Source organism: Anopheles arabiensis, chromosome 2 (assembly GCF_016920715.1).
Source record: "Anopheles arabiensis isolate DONGOLA chromosome 2, AaraD3, whole genome shotgun sequence".
In the NCBI taxonomy this organism is placed as follows: Eukaryota; Metazoa; Arthropoda; class Insecta; order Diptera; family Culicidae; genus Anopheles; species Anopheles arabiensis.
Genome location: NC_053517.1, coordinates 89,431,050 through 89,451,518, shown reverse-complemented (window position 1 = coordinate 89,451,518; position 20,469 = coordinate 89,431,050). Strand labels below are relative to the sequence as shown.

At 47.1% G+C, this 20,469-nt stretch overlaps 1 protein-coding gene across 20 annotated transcripts in view; it reads left to right on the top strand.

The window, feature by feature from the left end:
- LOC120896407 (protein phosphatase 1 regulatory subunit 12A) overlaps positions 1 to 20,469 on the top strand; it is a 74,875-nt gene that overhangs the window by 51,919 nt on the left and 2,487 nt on the right. For 15 of the 20 annotated variants that reach the window (XM_040300489.1, XM_040300486.1, XM_040300497.1 and 12 more), the window contains 9 exons: positions 237 to 461; positions 1,985 to 2,150; positions 3,016 to 4,125; positions 4,819 to 5,343; positions 5,438 to 5,488; positions 15,562 to 15,695; positions 15,774 to 15,864; positions 15,941 to 16,030; positions 17,880 to 18,752. In XM_040300489.1, coding sequence (XP_040156423.1) covers positions 237 to 461; positions 1,985 to 2,150; positions 3,016 to 4,125; positions 4,819 to 5,343; positions 5,438 to 5,488; positions 15,562 to 15,695; positions 15,774 to 15,864; positions 15,941 to 16,030; positions 17,880 to 17,999 — 2,512 coding nt within the window. In that variant the 3' untranslated portion in view covers positions 18,000 to 18,752. Of the gene's footprint in view, positions 1 to 236; positions 462 to 1,130; positions 1,411 to 1,984; positions 2,151 to 3,015; positions 4,126 to 4,818; positions 5,344 to 5,437; positions 5,489 to 10,734; positions 11,206 to 14,516; positions 15,384 to 15,561; positions 15,696 to 15,773; positions 15,865 to 15,940; positions 16,031 to 17,879; positions 18,753 to 20,469 lie in introns of those variants that run through there. The other 5 variants (XM_040300490.1, XM_040300503.1, XM_040300505.1 and 2 more) reach the window with 5 other exon arrangements.

The following is a 20,469-nucleotide window of genomic DNA, read 5'->3' as shown; positions in this document are numbered from 1 at the left end:
TCTCCCTTCATGTCTGTTAGCACCTGTATCTATACCACGCCATTATTCATTGCTTTGTAAGATTTGCTCCAGCCTGGTTATGCTGTTTTCTTCTCGGTTTTGTGGAATGATACTGATGTTTTACTTACCTACACTTACCGCTTACCCGTATTGTTCAACACATGCTTTCCGTGCCGTGGCATACCGCAATTGAGATGAACTAATGATTCTCCGTTTCACCCGTTTTTGTTTTGTAGGAAAACAACAAGCAATTTGGTCCTGGGAAGCACGACCACATCACCGTCATCGGCGACCGGACCGGCGTCCGGCGCAACCACCAACCTCGTGCCTCCAGCAGCAACCGGTACGGGTGCAGCGAACAACACAACGGGCAGCACCACGGGAAGCTCCGGTGCCGTCTCGCCACCGACCAGTCCGTCCGGAACGCCGACGACAACGCCCACTGCCGGACAGATCAGGAGGTAAGGAAGAGAGCTGGTTGGGAATGTTAGTTTTGACCGTCGTGTCAGGTGTTGTGGGTTTTGGGCTCTTTCAATCAGGTAGTCGTCTCGGTGAGCTGAAGAAGCTCAATGGTATCTTCATTAAATCGCGCGAACGCTCCCATCTTGTAATGTTTTATTTCACAAATATTTTCATGATCCTCTTCACTCGTATCGACTCGCGCGTGTGTGTGTGTGTATGTTGCCATTTCAAAACTCGTCCCCCATACCACACCGTGTACGGGCGCGTATCGACACCATGGTCACCAATCTTGCAGCTCCATACCCACACCAATCACCCTCAACAGCCACAAGAATACGACCATGAACAACAACACTGATAACAGTAGCAGCACCACCACCACACCGTTCGGTGATCGCTACCGGAAGCGGTACGAGGATCAACCGGAGACGGTGCGCAAACCCTCGGCAACGAATAGCACGGTTGCGAATGATCATACCTCATCCACCACATCCGCACCCGAGGCGGCCGATCACACGGCGCACGAGACCACGCTAACACCGGCCACCGGGCCCGAAACGAACAAAAACCACAGCCTGTTCGAACTCAACCGCAAATACATTGAGCAGGCGCAGAAGACGAAGATCAATAATGAGCGCAATAAATTTCTCTCCTCACTCAACGAGAAGAGACAACAGCAGCTCCAGGAGCAGCAGCAGCAGCAGGAGCAACGGCGTCAGCAACCAGCCGAACAGCCGAGGGGTGGTGGACGGTACGATGGCAGACCGGGCAAGCCGGAAGCGTCCCAAGAGGAGGCGTCGTTCGAGGAACCGGCGGCAGTGAAGTTAATCATGCCATCGTACACCGCAGCACCGGCTCCAGCAGCGGTGCTGGAACAGCAGCCACCCGCGGGAACAACGCCGGTGACGACGACCAGCCCCTCGTCGAACAAGCTGTCGCCGGGAAATATTTTCAAAAACTTTTTCAAGTAATGTCCACAAAGCGAGCGAATGGTGGCTCCGTTGTTTTTTGCAAGTGTTGTCCTAATCCGCATTATTGTGTGCATTACGCGTGTGTTTGATGATAGTGACTTCAAGAGAGTCTTCGATGAGGGGTGTTCAATCAAATGTTTATTTGTCTCTTGTTTAACTCTGCTGTTGTTTTTCACTGATTTGCCTAGAATGTTGTCGAATTTTCAGAACGATGACGGTTCTGTGTCCCCGCATGTGCTGTACCGAATGTACGAATAACACCCCCCGTTTGCCAGCGTGAAGATTTGCTCCACTTGTAGTTCGCGATCCTGAAATAACACCTTTCCTAACACCGTACAGAAACAGTCATACATATTGTCATTCCACACGATCTGGAAAACCAACACACCCCGTCCATCATTTTCTTCGCCTGAGCTTTTTCATTAAAACCTTAGTCATTTTTTTTTTTTTTGTCGAGATTGATGTAAATAACTAATGTCGTTTTCGCGTGTATGTTCAAAACCTTCCATATAATTTAACATCTGTGTTTGCATTTTAAACCGTTATTGCAGATCATTTGTACCACCGACGCGGGACGAAGAGAGCGAAACGCAACGCAAGGCCCATGCCAAGCGCGTCCGGGAGACGCGCCGCTCGACCCAGGGCGTCACGCTGGACGAGATCAAGAGTGCCGAGCAGCTGGTCAAGAAGAAGAACGCTACCGGAACGGGCAACGAAGTAAGTGTAATGCGTAAGCGCCGTGCGTTGCGCATCGAGCAACAGGAGCACCATCTGGGGGGTGGAAATAGAAAACGGGTGTGCATTAAGTGCCACCCGGACGTGTACCGTTAGGCTTATTGGAATGAAAAACACGCAACCACCGGGAGGGTTGTCAGTTGTTTAGGGGCTTATGCTTGAGATTGTTTGCATTTGGGTTTGAATTGAAAATGAATTAACTTAAAACCGATTGTGCTGTGGGTAAGTAATATTTTGTAACAAAAGCATCAATAGTTGTATTGTTTTTTATTATTATTATTATTATTGTGTGACAAATTGTTTGGCGAAGGCTTTTGTTCGAATTTTTAAATTTTGTTCGCTTCTGTTTGTTGTTTTCTTTTTTTGTTTTGTTATTAATGATATTGGTTACGGTGATTAATTGGTAAAAAACAATCATTCCAGAATCATGGTGTTTTATATTTAAACAAAAGGGATCTATAACAAAAAAGGCTATGTTAGGTTTTTATTATAATATTTTACATTTCGCTAGAAGAGTGTTTGGCGAATATTTCGAAACGTTTGGGGGTACATGCAAGCAAGATTGAAGATTGCGAAAAATATGAAGCACAGAGGGGCATACTGAACACGCTTTGGAACGCTTTTCGAATGGCACGCATAGAAACATTGAGACGATCGTCCCACCTGCACATTCATGATAAAGCATCTTGCTGTGGTGTTTCTCGTTTAGGTTGAAACCCAAAATTGAGTACAGAACACATTTCGATCGAAAGGCAAGCAATTTTAGGCAGTATTTAGTGCGTTGGATTCATGATCATGAATGTACATATCTTTAAACCGATCCTATATTAACCTCTGACATTAACAGAACGACACAATGGCACCCGCGACTGCGACAGCAACGACAACAACCACGACAACGCCATCATCACCATCCTCATTATCATCCACTGCATCACCCTCATTTACCAACGATCGTGTGCCGGCGGTCGGCAGCACTGGCGACCAGCAGCAGCAAGGCAGCAATCACGTAACGGAAGGGTCCGTAGCACATGATGCGACCGGCGGCAGCGGTGGTGGTGGGTCGACGAAGGTGGAAGAAATTGCCGTCTCGGCTAGTTTCACACTAGCCGCACCGGGATCGTCACTCGACGACGGTGGCGACGGTGGCGGAGGTGGTGGAGGAGGAGGAGGCCACCGAAGGCACCGCCGCAGTGTGGCCGGCATGGACGACGAGGAGGAGGATGACAGCAAGGTGACGGTATCGTATACCATCAGTGCCCCGGTACGGCAGAGCTCGCCCAGCCCGAGGGCGGTGGCGTCGGCGGCGGCAGTGAGCAACTCCAAAGAAAGTGCCGATCCACTGGATGGAACCGGCGCTGGCGATGTTCCTGCCGTAACGGCAACGTTCCACGTGCCAGCAGCCGCGAGCGAGCCGATGGTGGCGACCTCGGCCACCATCCGAACGTCGTCCGGCGCAGCGGGTGGTGTCGTGAGTAATAGTGATAGTAATACCACCACCACCACCACCACCAACAACACCTCCAACAGCAACAACAACAACACCAGTGCATCCTCTAATACCAACCACAACACAGCCGCCACCACCACCACCACCACCTACACTAAACGTTCACTGTTCGATATCGATAACGCGAACTCACTAACACTGGCCGAGAAGCTGCGCCACGAGGCAAACAAGTACGCGATCGCGGCCGTGGCGGACGGCGACCTGGACAGCCACCTGGTGGCCCGGGTCCCCGCCAGCAACAGTGGCACTACTAACAGTGGTGGCGGCGGCGGCGAAAGCAACAGCACCAGCACGAACGCACCTGCGGACAATAGTGCAGCGAGTGCTGGTGCCGCCGTGCCGCCATCGCCAACACTGCGGAAGGCGGATCCGGCCACAACGACCACCACCGGTGTCACGGCCGAACGAAGGCCCTCGTGGCGGTTGAAGGTGGACGGTGGCAGCAAGGTAAGGACCGTTGTGTGTAACTTGGGGCTTGCCGTTTGCAACCAGAATGCAACAATAGTCTTGCACACTTGCAAATGTGGGGCGGTTGGGGTTCATGATGCTTTGTACTACTACACGGCCGCATGGGTATTGCTATGGAATGGAGGGGAGGGGACACTCGCTCATTGGGAGTTAGTAACGTGTGTGCGTGATGTGTTTTGTTTTTTTTTTCTTGCGCGGGTATCTAAAAAGTGTTTTTATTTGTTTATGAAATTGGAGGCATGCAACTAAATATATAATGTTTTGCTTTTGGTTTTGATAGCGTTAATAGTTAATAGTGATCACTGTTTGTTATTAAAATATTCGCGGATAATTGTTATCAACATATATCTATTTAATACAGACGTTTCATTGCGTCCTGAGTTAACTATCGTCAAGCTCAATGTTCTGTACCCATTACCAATGTGATACACCTGTTGTGTGCGATAGTATTTTAGCTAGTTACTACTTTAAGATAATTTCAATGTCTTTCTTAAATAATGTTGTACGTGTTACAAACAAACCAAGACCCACTCACACACACACAGACAACAACTCACCAAACTGGAGAACGGTTACGAGAGAAAGTACTAAGCGAAAAAACACCTTCCACGAACGCACACCAGTTGCGCACACAATTTAACACCCTTTCTGCTGCCCGTTCTGTGCTTGCAGTTCAAACTGGAAGATGCGTCCACACCGAATGCCGCCACACAGTCATCGTCGGTAGCGAGCGGCGGTTCCGTGTACGAACCGTCCGGCCCGGCTAATCAGGCACCAGAGCACGGTTTGACTACTACTAAGCTCACCTCCTCGTCGGCCCTGGCCCAACGAAGGGCGCAGCAGCAGAATGGTGACAGCAGCAGTACCGCCACCACCGGGACGACCTCCTCCAGTGTTGCCAGCTCGCGGCCCCTATCGGCACCGGCGTCCGGGCTTGCCGCCGGCGAGCAGTACAACCGTGTGCCGGGCAGCGCCGCCAGTGCGGCCGGTGAGCAGCAGCAGACCGGTGCTGCCGCCACGGACCCCAACAGTCCGCTGCACCATCTCCGGCGGCCACCGAAGTCGGCGGGCGAAGAGAACAAGGAGAACGACAAGGAGAACGATAGCCGCAGCACGGCCCAGGCCACGCAGGCGGTCATACAGCGGCGCCGGCGTCAGAAGCGTCGTTCGACCGGCGTCGTTTCCGTCGGCATGGAGGTAAGTGGGTCGCTGCATCGCGTGTAGCTGCGTTTGGTGTGGAACATTAATTGTTTTAACAACGTTTTGTTTTCTGTGCTTTTTTTTTTGGCAGGATCTTGATCCCGATCGGCAAGATTCTCCGGTCGACGGTGATGAAAAAGAGGTAAGTAGTAAAAATCAAGGTTTCTATTTTAACTTATGCTGAGGAAATAGAGCAAACTCATTAGAAAATGTTGTTTCTATGATTATTATTAAACAGTTTCTTTTAATATAACGTATTTCGTTAATTATAGGCGATCAAGAGACAGCTAAAGAATTTACACTTTTCGTCTCTAGTAAATTTTAGTTGTTTTTTTTTTTGCAATAAAAACTCACCGACAAACGTGTGAACGAAGACAGACAGACGCCAATATTTTCATAACATATGTAACGCGCTCGGCTGCCCGTCTGTCTTCTTTTTTTGTTGCGCCGCGACATGACAATTCTGTACGACGTCAGCGTGTCTCTCGTGAAGCACCATGCGTCTCCATCAAGACAGTGAAAAGACATCGTGAGCGCTAAAAGCGTGATCACTCGTAGGACTTAGGAACGAAATGCGATTACGCTTTTTGTGCACACCCAATGACTCACGAAAGGAGAGAACGAGAGAGCGAGAGAGAGAGATATAGAGAGAGAGTTGCTGGTACAGGGTGATGATGATAAATTTGCTATAAAAATAGCGCGACATGCTAAATTTCCACTACACACGGACAACCCCGGGTGCGGGCGGGCGATGTACAGCGGCGTGGTATTGCGGCTGGCTGAGTGCTTTGTCCTTTTCAGATGCGACAGCTTTAATTTGCCACCTGCCTCTTGGATTTGTGTGATGATGAAATGCATAGACGAGGAGCGAAACAGTTGCCGGCGGTGATCGTCTGTGGTTTTAATTGGTTGCTTTACTTCGAATGACGATAGCGATGCGCATTCTAAGAAGCTATTTGCGTGCTTGTGAAATCGATCGGGTTAATAGTTTTTTGCCCGCGGGCTTATTCAAATTCAGGTTATTGCGCCCCCTCCTTCCCCTTTCTGCGCTTTGATTCGTTCCAGATGAGCGGTAATGAACGAGCGGGGCACGGGTTGGGGAGCTTGCCGAAAAGCCGACAGAGGTTCTTGACCTATGGGTGGACATTTGACGAGACATTTGCAACTCTCGGTGCATGTGTCGTAATTATACATGAACGCCGGGCGCGCGTACGAGGAACGTTCGCGCCCTAGCATCGGTTGCGGCTGATACCACCGACACGACACGGCGAGACAAGTCGACGGTAGAATAGTGCAATGAACTACGTTTGCTCATCTTTAGCAGACAGCCGCCAGAGCACAGAACACTTTCGCTTGTTTTAGTTTGCGCTTTGGAGGCGCAGTTCTAAATTTGTCTTCCGCTGTGTTTGCTGCGCGACCAGCGGAGGACGCGCGCTCACTGTGCCATTCTATCGTGCCTGGGTGTGTTTGTATGTGGGAGAGCATGGACGGATTTGCAACGGACACACGGACGCGGACGCGCAATAATGTGACCAGCGATCAGTGGCAGCTCTCATGAACACAATGGCAGACAAGACTCCTCTTTTTTCGAATGGAGCGAATAATTAGTCACCGCATTAGTCAGCAGGCAAGGGGGAAATTAGCGGTGCGAGTTATTCAATGTTCTATTTTCAGGTGAAATTGATTCTTATTTTAGCCCAAATCAGCCCAATCGATAGTTGGTTCTGTTCGGCCTCGAACCCCTCCTCCCATGCCTGCCCGATCGTTTACACAGCGTGGCATCGTTTGCCGATGATTCATACGCGAGATTGCACACGAAAGCAGATTGCCACTTAGTAGTGACTGCGTTTAAGCTGCTGGTGGTGATGGTGGCTTGACGTCAAATGCTCATGCTTCTTTTGGCCTTTGCATTGCATCGTCGTTGGGAGACATTCGCCTTTCATCAGTGTGCTGACAGTGTTGAAAGACGAGCAGCTTCCGTAGCAACTGGATCTCACTCTCTTTCTCTCCTGCCGGTACCGTTGCGAATCTTTTCCACATCTTCCCAACAATGACATATTGGGACACGCTGTGCAAACACCAGTTGTTGGGTGACATTACACTGTCGGCGTAGGATGCTTCGAAGCAGCGGTAGGATAATTGATTGATGAGCTGAAACGATCGCTGACATTTTTTTTTCTTTTTAGCAATGCGGTGGGTCCTACATGCGTGTGAAAAATGATCGACATTCACGCAATGCAGCACTAGATCTTATGGGGGCTGAATGACAAATGCATCCATTTTTTGACCAAGTTTGAGTGTTTAAAGTGCCCTTTAAAAATGACGTTCAATTTTGACAAAGAAAACAAGATATCAATTAGTTAGTTTGGAATTTAATTATTGAATTAATGGTTCGACCGTTAGGATCAAAATTGGTTTTAATTTATAGTCGACAACGGGCTGGAAGAACCATGAGTGTGTTGTTTTAGGTAGACGTAAAACATGGTATGAAAATATTTTGCTTTCAAATTCAGCTGACCTTAGGGAACCATGCCATGTCACAATCTCGAATACCGCCGTCATGTGATACACTTTACGATGGAATCAACCTTGCAAGCTAGAAAAAGAGAGAGCATGCCTTCCCTTGCTCGCTTCTCTCTCTCTCCTTTTCCATGGCAAATGGAGACGCATGGTGGGGTTTGGTTGAAAACCGTTCCCTCCTCAACCAAATTAATTGGCTTACGGAAAGCAAAAGGATAGTTTGTGTTCCTTACACACTGCCCGTGTCTCCCTGTCCCTGTTGCGTCCTGCATCCCATCCCAACCGCCCAGCCCAAAGCGCTCGGCCAAACTATTATTAATTGTGCAGCAATATATAGGCAACGCGTTGTTTGCTGCAGTTTCAGCACGTTGGATGAAAGACACTGGGGGCGCTAAAAATAGGACGGACGAAATGCGTAGTGGTTTGCCTCATAAATACCATGGCACGCGGTGGCACAGGCTGGGCTGGGGGTTTCGGGGAAAATCGACCATGTAAGTCGATCGGATTCGAAGGTCTTCTCCGTGTGTGTGTGTGTGTGTGTGTGTGTGTGCAGCAGTGGTGGGCGTGTGCGTTACATGAGATTAGCCAGACCACCACTTGTTGTTTTGCTGGCGGTTTCGGATTTAAAACGCTTCGTTGGGAAGCAATTGGTTGCGGAAGCAAGCAAACCTCAAGCCCCATGTGAGTCTTCCTTTTGGGTCGTTTCACAGCGGGTTTTTTTGTTGATCGTCTAGAAGTAGACACTTCTCGCTATCGTACGACTTTGGCACTTATCCAGGAAGCTACTCATGTCTGGTGGCGGCGGTGGCGGTGGAATCCACTTAAAAATAAAACAGAAATAAAATAATTGAGATAAACAAGACACAATTAATTCAATCGTGTTGGCATCCGCTCTCGGTTTTGAGCCTTTTTGACGCGTACCACCACCGTACCCAGCAAAAGAATTGATTTGAATTAGGGTTTAAAACGTCAAACAACCTAAACGTAAATGTTTCCCCAGACGGGGCGAGGAGACGGCTTCCCCATGATTGATGTGAGTGATTTCAATCAACGTGTGCACTATTTGGCTTCGTTTGCTCCGTTCCCGAACCAGGAAGCCTTGGACAAAAGCGCAACACACAGCTGCAACTGCATGCGTTCGCACCACCACATCAACAACAGGCGTGACGACGCATCTAGCTCTCCCTGCAACAGCTATCTTTGCGTGTTCATTCCGCATTGCACGGGTACGGGACGGTTCCTGCCGCCGGTGCATCATTTCTAATTTTAATCCTAGAACGACCTACACGAGACCGACGGCCTGCCTGCTTGGTTCGTCGTTGCTTCGTTGGAAAGCAGAAGTACGGAAGAAAGGTAACTGTGCTGACTTACCCGTTCAGTTTGAAGGGTAAGGAAAGGGAAAAGAGAGACGAAAGGTGATTCCTACGTCACGTTCGCGGGATGAGGTGCGATGTAGAATGAAGCCAGGTTCTTGCAGTCCCGCTGGCGCTCGCTGACCGCCCCGTCTCGGTGTGTTGATCGTAATGCCACACCGGAGTTCGGAGTTGTGTGTGAAAAGATTTGTTGCGTTGTATCGTTTAGTTTGAAAGATGCTGCTTTTTTTTCAACCTCACAAAAAGGTTTGGATCTTCCTCACACACACACACTCTCTCTTTTTTTCCTTTCCGAACGTTGATGTTTATTTGTTCGGTATTGAAATGGTATCACCTGATCGGTTCGGTGCAAAGATGTGCCTACGCATTGCCTTAAGCCATTCGGTATGAGTTTTCGGAATTGTGTGTGAGGGTAGCAACACACCCAACAACCCCGCCGCAATGGCAATGTCCTTGTACGGTTTGACGTAACCGTAGAATTTAAGTCGAACACACATCACTCAGCCCGAATCTACTCAGCTCCCCCAACAACACGTCCATCATATATCTTCGAGCGAAGATCATCCGCCGGTGGTTTACCTTAGCGAGCGTGACGGCGGCAGCACGGGGAAAGATGCTACCGCTGCTGTCGATAATCCTGTCCCAGCTTGTTTGCTTTGCGCGTCACCTCCCGGCGTACGGTGACAGGAGCAGCAGCGTGGAAAGGAAGCAGAAGCTGAAAAGTCGTTTGTGACACACAAAACACTTCCACGGACGGATGGGTCCGCGTGCGCGCGAGCGTTCAAAGTGCAGCCACTATTTAGACAGGCCGCAAGCAGCAAACTTAGGTCCCAACCGCTTTGCCGTTTTTCTATCGCACCGCTCTAACCTTGACTTCGTTTCGGTTGTCCGTGGTGTGCTGTAGGGGTACGTGTTTAATGTTTTGTAAAACAAGACATCTCTGTTCACGACACACACCTAAACCGTCTCCTTCGATACGAAACGTTTCAGGACAGAGGGATCTTGTCGGAAGCGCATGAACGAACCTCCTCCTGCACCACCTAGAAGTCTCGTTGGATTGGGTTTTTACGAATTTAAAACCATTAATGGTACACAGTGACCGTGAAGTGTGTGTGTGTGTGTGTGTGTGTATGTGTTTGTGTGGAGAGGGTGCCGGAGGACACTTCTGGAGACACATGAGACGCGAGAGAAAGGTGCCGTGCCCGGCGGGATCAGCTGGCATTGATGAGCGGTGCAGATGAGAAGAGACACACGACGCCAAGGTTAATGCTGTGTTGTGTCCGGTGCGAACGCTTCTTTTACGGTCGAGGCCGGCACGCAGGTGTTAATGAGGAGGCATCATGACCGTGTGAATAATTGGGTGCGTCTTTCTTCCCAGGCGATTCCCACATCCTGGATCCGGTTGTGGCACATCCTTCAATGCACTAAAAATAGCATCAGTAGCTCAGCGATATGATGGAGAACGTCGCAGCTGATTGAAGACTTGTACGATCAGATCGCTAAACCTATTGATTGGCGTTATCTTCATCTCAGACGTACCGGAGACGAAGTACTCGGATGTGGTAGACTCAAAATATCCGCCCTCCGATCCGAGAGTGCCCGAGCAGATGCTAATACGATCTACTTACAGTAGCTCACCCGCGATCGATATCTCACTCTCTCTCTCTCTGTCGAAATGAGTGGTCTTGTGGCTCTCTTCGGCGCAGGTAACTCTCCGTACACTGAGTTCGGCGCGTTCGGCGGCATAAGTTGGGATCTCTACCAGGCGGCGGCAGTCACCGGTCGACTTCGCTTGCATTTGCAGCAACTGTGCCGTGCCGCTGTGTTGCACAGTTTGAACAACTCCGCGCGGTCTCGCAGTCTGTTATCTGCCCGAGCCGGGGCAAGGTTAATCGAAAAGCATAATTTTCGAGCGCTCATTAACCATCTGTGAACCTGTGGTGGTGTCTGTCTGTATCTTTGTGAAGTGAGTTTACGAGTGATGCAGGGGAGTTCCCAAACACCCTCAAGGTGTCAGGCGTCTGTCTTGCTGGAGAGATAAAAACCTTGACCCGCGTGTTGTTGTTGTTGTTTGATGTTGCGTGCAAAAACAAAAGAACCGCCATAAGGTTTAGTTTCAGAAATGGCAAAACACGACGTGTGAGAGTACGTGCATGTGTGTGTGTTGAGGAGCGGGAAGCTGAGTGTGAAAAAATTGCAATTCCATCATTGAAGCCGCCTGTGTCTCCTCCGTGGAGTAGTTGCAGTGGGTCAGGTTACTTGCGCGGCGTCAGGTTTTTTTCCTCTTCTTTCTTTAATTTGTAACCTTATATGGCCGCCAACTGCACTGATACGATACGATGCCATGATGCGAGTTGCCTGCCTGTTAATGATCGGCAGTGCGGCAGTTGTTTCGCTGCCCGCTGTACCAATCACGCGGCTTATACATTCCATAACACACATCTACGGCCCGAAAAAGGGCAAGATCTTGCTCTCTCTCTCCCTGCTTTGATCAACAACAAATCAGGGCCTGCTGATTGGAGCATTCTATTGCGTGCGGGGGTTGTAAATGAAACGAGAGATACTTGGAGAATCGGGTGGAAATTGTAATGGACAGCATTTTGGGTTGGAACATCTCACGAAAATCGGATCGTGCAGGAAATTGCTTCACCTTTAACACTGGCGGATGTTTTACGATGTTCAATCAAGGTTGAAGTTTCACAGATGTGCGGATCGGATCTTTTTTCTTTTACTGCTGGCAGGTATGGGTAAATATTTACACTACACGCTTGCTTGCTGTGTGAAATCGATTTAAGTCTGAGGCGTATTAAGTTGCGATCGATCACAGGATCAAAGCATCGATTCTTTTGGATGTCCGTAACTCGGAGCAAAACGACCTTGAGTGTGTTGGGGGACTTCCCCATGAGCATCATTATAACACAATTCAAACGAAAAAGACGAAATTACGCGTTGGTACAAGTTCTTCGAAATTTGGAATGGACAACACCCACCACCGCTTTAACAGCTTCTCGGTATTTGAACTTGATTTCGTTGATTTATGTCTGCCTGCGAGACGTTTTGTCTTTCTCCGAAAAGTATATAGGGTGGTTTCCCTGTTTACAAACAAGTGGATTCGGATCGGCTTAATCGTGGAAAAATCGTGAAAACTACGAACGACAGTGCAAATTTAAACACGAGATAGAGAGGTTGTCCCTCTTTCTACAGTAGTGAGTCTTGCGATCGGTGTGAAAAAATGGGGAGAGAAAAAAAGAGGATGGAACCTCTACTATGTTTATTTAAAATGACTGTTTTGGCAACCCACGTGGAGCGTCAATTTGTCAACGAACCGTGTGCGCTTCTTCATTTACGATGTGTTTTGGGCCGCATTACCCCACGCCCGATCTCTTTCTCTCTGGCTTATGTGTATGTTTTTGGAAGTGTTTCATCAATCACACTTTACCAGTAATTTGTTTCACTGGGAATGATCAAGTTGGTGACAAATGGACTTTTAATAAGATTACTCACTTTTTTAGGGAAATTCTGGAATCTATATAATGATTTTTGAGAATGTTGCAGAGCTCTTCAGACAATTTTCCGTCATAAAATGTCAATTATTGATAAATGGTGAACAATTTCTTAATATTCTTTTTCGAAATTATTACTTTAAATGAAGAAAGCTGTTGAAGATGATTCAATAACCGTTGTTCTCGTTCGAAAAAATACATATCAGAACGTGACGCGCACGAAGATCACTTGCTCTCGTGACGACATCTGCCGTTTACCAGAATGTGCCGCTAATTTTGGGTTCCCTTTCGGCTGTCAATGGAAAACATTTGTGAAATGGACTTTTTTCCCCCAGTCGCCTAATGGCATCTGTGTTTGCCCGTAACGCACAGCTGATCTCGGATTTCACCATCGATCGATACGACGACGGGTGGAAAAATAGGGTACGACGTGATCTCAGCCTGTTGTAGGTGATGTCATTTCCAAGAAGACAGTCGCTCTGCAAGGATTTAGCAGCAAAAGCGATTAGTCAAAAAATGCAGTGTATAATTTGTTGCAGCGTTTGTAACATTTTAGATTAAAAGGCGTTGAAAATGTCCCACAAATTGTAGGAAATTTCTTAAAAGCATTTAAATGATCATGGAAGACTTAAAAGGCACTACAAAGACTTGAAGTGAATTCGTGCCGGTGTTTAGAAATCGTTCAAAGTCGTCCCCATTTTAGCGCCTTCCCGGTTTATGTTTCCCATTTGTTTGTCAAACACTACAACCCACTACAAGCCCGGAATGCATGGCTGCATATTTAGCTGCATTCCGAAAGATTTCCGCTTCCGCATGCCCCGAACGAATGGAAATCGTCGGTGTCGGTACGCTGAAAACTTTCCGAGGACGTCCACGGTCTCCCCTGCCCGTTGCGGGGATGTTACTACTGACTGTCGATTTCACTTTTACCCCATACCGCTTAACGGAAAAGAGCATGGAAAATGAAGCGGCAAAAAAAACGCGAGGTTACGCCGACATCGTCAAATGGGGACGTAAAAGTGGAGTCATTTGGAAGAAAAGGGTCGTTTAAGAGATCGATCGGGTTGCGGAGGATCGCCGCAGTGCTAAATATAGCATGGTGTTTGTACCGAAACCATTGCTCCCGTTGCTGCTGGTCCCCGGTGCTGCTGGTCCGGTAAACAGAAAAGCGTGGAGTGTGGTAGGAATGGCGGAAATGATGAGGCGGAGGTGTACAACGGAGAGTGTGAAAGAATACCCCCACAACCGCCACCTTCGGGCGTTGTTTTTGTTGGAGAAAAGCGCTCTCTTCCTCCGTGCTATACAGCGGCACTGTGTGAGGGGTGAGACAGAGTGAAGTTACTTCGACCGCTATATTTAAAGAATCGCTGCCCCCGTGCGTTGGTGTCCGGGAAATGACGAGAATCTGACCGTTCTAAAGTAAAGAAAATGTGTGTGTATGTGTCTGGTGCGCATTTGTTTGCTAAGCGAGCGGCACGATGTGGTGGTGGAGATGATCCACTGGCGTTGTCGCATGGGCCATAGTTTATTATTTCTTCCCTCCATCGCTCCAACCTCCAAGCAGGAAGGAACAGACGCTTAAACACGCTTCAAACAACAATAACTCACGGAGGCCGCCGGTGTATCTCTCCCACACACGTGTGTGACGGCGTGTGACGCAAGTAGAGGACAGTGCACTGCTGTTACGCGCGCACATTGATGGATCAGTTCATTTGCATAACGGTGTTTGTGTTTTATTGTTTTTTTCATTTAATTTGATTCCGGTGGGAATTAGTTGTCAGTACAGTGAAAAGAAAATCGACCAGTCTCCCCACACACACACACAATGTCGTTCCGTTCGCGATCACGCACGGTTCAGCCGATAGTGACCAGGCGAGCTTCCTCGCTAACGCGCACGATCACACCGTCCGTCAATGGTGGCAGCTCGTCGCTCGCCTCGAGCTATGCCGGCCGCACGTACACGGGTCCTTCCGGTATTGCCGGCAGCTCCTACGGTAGCAGTGGCAGTCCGCTCGCCAGCAGTAGCTACGGTGCCGCCTCGTCCTCCTCCCCGTACGGAGCGGGCGTTTCGACGAGCAGTCCTTCCAGCCGGTCGCTGCTTGGGTCGGCCGGCGGGAGTAGCAGCACGAACGGGACCTACTTCGACTACTCTAACCTGTCGCGCCGCGACTCGTACGGCGGCAGTAGCAGCAGCCTCGCGTACAAATCACCCTACAAGGATAAGGACCGGTACGGGGGCGTGAACAGTTACAGCTCGGCGGCGAGCGGCTCGACGGGCTACAAGGATCGGTACGTCAGCCCGTACACAAGCTACGACAATGGCATTACGACGGCGAGCCTCAGCCTGTCGGGGCTGAAGCGGCACCACCATCTGTCGAGCAATGGACTGTCGGGGTCGAACGCGAGCCTGAACAACAGCTACACACCCTCCTCGTACGGGAGCAGCCTGCACGCGGGATCCCATCACCACAGTGCGGGCGTTGGCCGCAGTCAATCGCTGCGCGACCATGAGCGGCGCAGCCGTAGCAGGACGCGCGCCTCGCAGGCGGCTAGCAGTGCGGCGGCCATGTCAAGCTACCCGTCGAACAGCTCGCTAGCGCGTTCGTACAGTACCACGTCGGTGCAGAGTGAAGGATATGAAGTAAGAAAACACAGGGGGATTGTTGTGGTTTATTCGTTTTTTCAATACTTCCCGTTGATGAGTTTGCTCTATTTGACATTCTAAACGATGTTCGCGCGTTGTGTATATCAATCTTTTATTTATTTAAATGCTAATTCGATCTCGCTGTCTTTTTTTCTCTGCTTTTCTCCAACGCTAGACTGGCTCGGAACGGGGTCGCTCGCGCGTCGGCTCGACGGCCTCCGAGCTGGACACGGCAAACCAGCCGCAGGACTCCACACGAGAAAATGGCGGCGACTGCATCGATTACAAAGCTCTCTACGAACAGGAAAAGTATGTTTTGTATGCTTAAATCGTAAACCCCGAGATATTATAAATCTTATGTTTTTTGTTTTGTTTTTGTCTTTTTAGGGCCGATAACGATAAGCTTAAGATGGCTCTACGGAAGAAAGATGAGGAGGTGGTAACGCTAAAGGCCGCGCTTGATCGATTTACTACAGCGGTAAGGGCACGCGATCACACTAATGCATTCCTTTTTTGCTTTTAAAATTCACTAACAATTTGCTTTGTTTTTTTAGACCACCAAAAACAACTCACTGTCGGAGCTGGAGAAACGCGAACGGCGCGCCATGGAGCGGAAGATGTCCGAGATGGAGGAAGAGTTGAAGGTAACGCTGAGGGGTGAAGGGAGATGGATTGTTATTTTTTTCTTCTGTTCGCGATTTTCCCTCCCTCTACTTTCTATTTTCTATACTTTCCGTTACGCGAAACGGAACCCTCGTTTGTGTACCGTTGCGTTCGTTCGTTCGTTCGTTCTTTGCCGAATCCCGAACTGACAGAGATTGCAAACGGGTGGCAAGTCTTGTGTTTTTTCCTATTTCTGTTTATTTGGTTGTACTTTTCTAGTTCTGCATATTCTTTGTTCTACTTTCGTTTTTTTCTCTTCTTCTTTTCCTATCGTTTTCATATTTTTTGTTTAGTAAAACTTGTTCCTCCCATTATGTGTGTGTGTGTTTGTCCCAATTGATTTTGTTCCTTTTATTTTCCTTTCTCTTTATTACTCAAGCCTAACATGCGCACACACTTCTTAAGAGTTTTGTTTTTATTTTTCTAATAATTATATTATTAAAACACTTTTTATTTAGTTTTGCCTGACTTTTTTTTGCCCTATAATTTCTTCTCGTTTCTTTTGCGCTTTTGCAAAAGCAAAACACTAACACAAACGCAAACAACACACTCATCATACTGTAGGTCGAGGGGAGAAACAACATTCCATAACATGAAATCAGCAGAAAAAAAAAACCCCGAACATAACCCACAACAGTACAGTAACAACAAGCAACTACAATGCAAACAACAACATCTATCATACCCGTTCGTTGAACTACATTAACTCATTACTGTTAAGTTTGTCGATCGTCGTGGGGCGGCTCTTGTCAGCGACGAGCACTTTAACACCACTCAGCCTAACATTCATTAATTAATCGGAAACGTTTGATGGATTAATTTCTTATATTTTCGTGCTTTTTCTAATCAAAGTTTCATTCGCATTTGCGTTAACTTGCTGCGTTGGACAGATTGCAGGTGTCACGATCGTTGCAATTCGTGTGTCTGTAAATTTGTTGTTCCGATGTCTCTCAGATGTTGTGAATGTGTTTAATTCTGTTGTTGTAATTCAAATTCAAAATTAACTCTAAAAATCAACCAAACATACGGTTAAACATTTGGCAATACAATTTGGCAGTGATTTAGCTGGACAGAACAACACATCAACTGAATCAACTCTTTATTGGAATTTACTGTGCAGAACAAATAATGCATTTTTACAGTCACATTTTCATTTTCAGTCACAGCAAAGACAGCCTTGTTTTAATTTCCTCTACACCTATGCTGCTACTTACATTAACACTTTACAGTGTACCGCGCCACAGTCGCGCCTTTTACGGATGCAAAATGCTCCGAAAAACAAATGTACACACCAACACACACACATACACACCAAATGCATACGCTCCATCCATCTCGTTTGATATCCTTCCGTTTATCTCGTATCGTTTCTCGTTTCTCGTTATCTTCTTGTGTACTACCCTGTGCGTCTTCGTTAAAGTGTCCTTTTTGTAAAGTTTTCTGTTTGTCCGTTGTTTGTTTTTCCATTGGATGTTTTCTACTTGTTTGCTATTTAATATACATCTCACTAAAAGGGAAATATTTCGTCGTTTTCAGCAGATAAAACAAAAACCCAAATTAAACCACCATCAACGCTGATTGAAGTGTATTAACACCACACCGTCCAACAACCAGTTGTTTCATAATCTGTTTTTCTCTATCTCTTTTCTCTCTTTTTCTCTTTTCTCTCTCATTCTCTCAACCACCACCCACCCCGTTTAACTCGTCCGTTTCGTACATTCGTCTTGCCCGTTCTACACACATGCGCGCCGTCACTACTACGTTACCATCGTTTTGTATTAACTTATTTTTAATTAAAATCTACCACATTATTGCGCGTCCCTGCTATAGCTGTTACAAAAGTATAAAACCGAAAACGAGCGACTGCGGGCAGAAAACCGTGCCCTAACGCGCGTCGTATCGAAGCTGACCACCTCGGCACAGAACCAAATACACGCCAGCAAGCAATAGCAGTAGCGGCACCATTGGATATATCTGAGGGATTTTTTGTTTTGTTTTTTGAAATGGGATTTTGTTCTTTGAGCCCACTGAACGGCTGACTTCGGTCCCAACAAAATAACAGAGGGGTGGGAAAACCAAACCCGTGCCAAAATGGTAGCGTTTGTAGACGCAGCAAAGTTCCGTACGCGCTGCTCTTTGCGTAACGGATCACATCGAATCTTTTGCATCGAAGTCACAAAGCTCGTACTCCCCCGCGCGTATGGTGTGCGTACACCAAACATGAAACTATAATCAAAATCATTATAGAATTAGCTTCAAAGTCAAAACCATTGACTGTGAAACAGAAGAAAGAGCGACTGTGTCCTGCATACAGTACTAGCATAATTGGTAGCGAATTTAGGAGCCAGCGCGAGCGCGCATATATAAACTGATGTTACCGGAATATGAACTCGTAACCCAAAAAAGCAACCAAAAATGAAATTATTCACTTCATTCATTTCCATCCAACGTTCACGAGATGATGGCACATAATCATAGCGAATGAAGCAAATTTTGTTACCAAAAAAAAAAACAAGAACCATCACACAGTTATACTCACCAAAACTTACTAAAAGCCGGTAGTTTATGCGTTCGAATTAGGCATAGGAAACGTATTTATGTCACTGTTATCGAAAATGGCACATTTTCGAGTTCTTTTTCTTTTTTGTATTATGAAAAGTAAGCATTAAATATAGCAGCAATACATGAACATTGGAAACTGAAGCATAAAACTCGGGTCTTTTCGGGACGTGCAGGTTTAAGCGATCGTGTTCCGTGCTCTTTTCTTCCCCTCATGTTGATCTGTCTGGTTGTGGTCGTTGTGTGTGTGTCTTCTCTCCGTCCTTCGCCTTGATCTTGAACTCTGTATTTAGGCCCGAGTAGGATTGTATGGTGATAGGACATCACCCGTTACTACCACGGTTTACTACCAAACCCACCAAAGACCATCTGAACAGGAACCTTTCATCACCTACAACTACCATCCACCCACCACCACCACCGCCACCACCACCACCATCACCACCAACAAAAGCAACATTACCTCCACCGACCGTTGTGGAGTCCGTTCTCCGTTCGTGTGATTGTTGTTAACAAGAGGCAGAGGCGAGCATCGTTTTGTGGCGGAATCCGGGCCGCGAGGGGTTGAAAAGGGCTGATCCTACCGTAACTCCACTTCCGCCCAGAGACGCGTGTGTGTGTGCGTGTGTGTGGTGTGTGAACGGAATCCTTTCCGGGTATGACGGTATTTCCCTCTCTCCCACTTTCTCTCACTCTTTCTCTTTAGGCGGAAACTTGTGTTGTTTTTTTTTTCTTTCCTTCTTTCTTGTGCGTGTGTGTGCGCCATGTAACATGTTGTCGTTTTTTTTTTCTTTTTTGTTAACGTTGTGTTACCGTGTTGTTTTGTTTGCTGTACCCCCAATTTACTACTACACACTCACTCTTTACTACTACCACACAGACTCTGTCGTACTTATCACCTTTTTGCACCATTTTTTGTATTGCTCTTCCTTTCGTTTGGTCGTGGATTTTGCTCATCTTTCATTATGCACACCTTTATCTCTCACAGTTTTCCAATCTCACCTGATGTGTTGCGTGTTTGTGTCCCATTTGGTTTGTCTTACGTGATGTTTTTCTTCCTTTGCATAACCACTGTTGATTGTGTTTCTGTTCGAAGCTAACACTCGGTCTTCTTTAAGGTGAAGACGAAGACGAAAACTATGTAAAAAGTGTTATTTGATTCATGTTACGGTCCCATTACAGCACAGTTGAATGTTTTATTTACGCTACTTTTCACATCTCACTTGTACTTACACCGGCATTTTGTACATAGTATTTGCATTCACTACTAAGCTACTGTAGCCATCTTCATTACCTATACGATACTTCTATCACTAATGCAGGGTTATCTAATTAAGTGTATTTTTGTTATAAAGTTTTAGACTTATTTTTATTTTATTTTTATTTAAATTCACATTATTACGGCTTCGACCGCATTTTCAACACATTACAGGGTTTCCAGGGGTTCTCATAGTTGTGGGACACTTACTCGGCTATTTCTTATGGGAAGTGAACTTCATATGATGGAAATTGGACTTTACGGCACCCTTTTTGGACAGGCTCCTTGGAAATTCCTATTGGATTTGTCCAACAAGGGTGCTATACACTCCAATTCCCGTTACACTAAGTTCATTTCACTTAAGAAAAAGTCAATAAAGTGACCCACAGCTATGAGAACTCTCGGAAAACCCTGTATAGATCGACCGATTTTGTTCACTAGACATTTGCTTCCTGTATTTTTAGCCTTTTCCCGGGCATGCTCGGTTAAAGTATAAGATTGATCCTGTCAATATTATTGTTATCTAACACCTTTAAACCTTTAAAGACACAAAAAGTGTTAAAACTCTGTATTGTTACCTGCATTTTTAGGTGTTTTACAAAT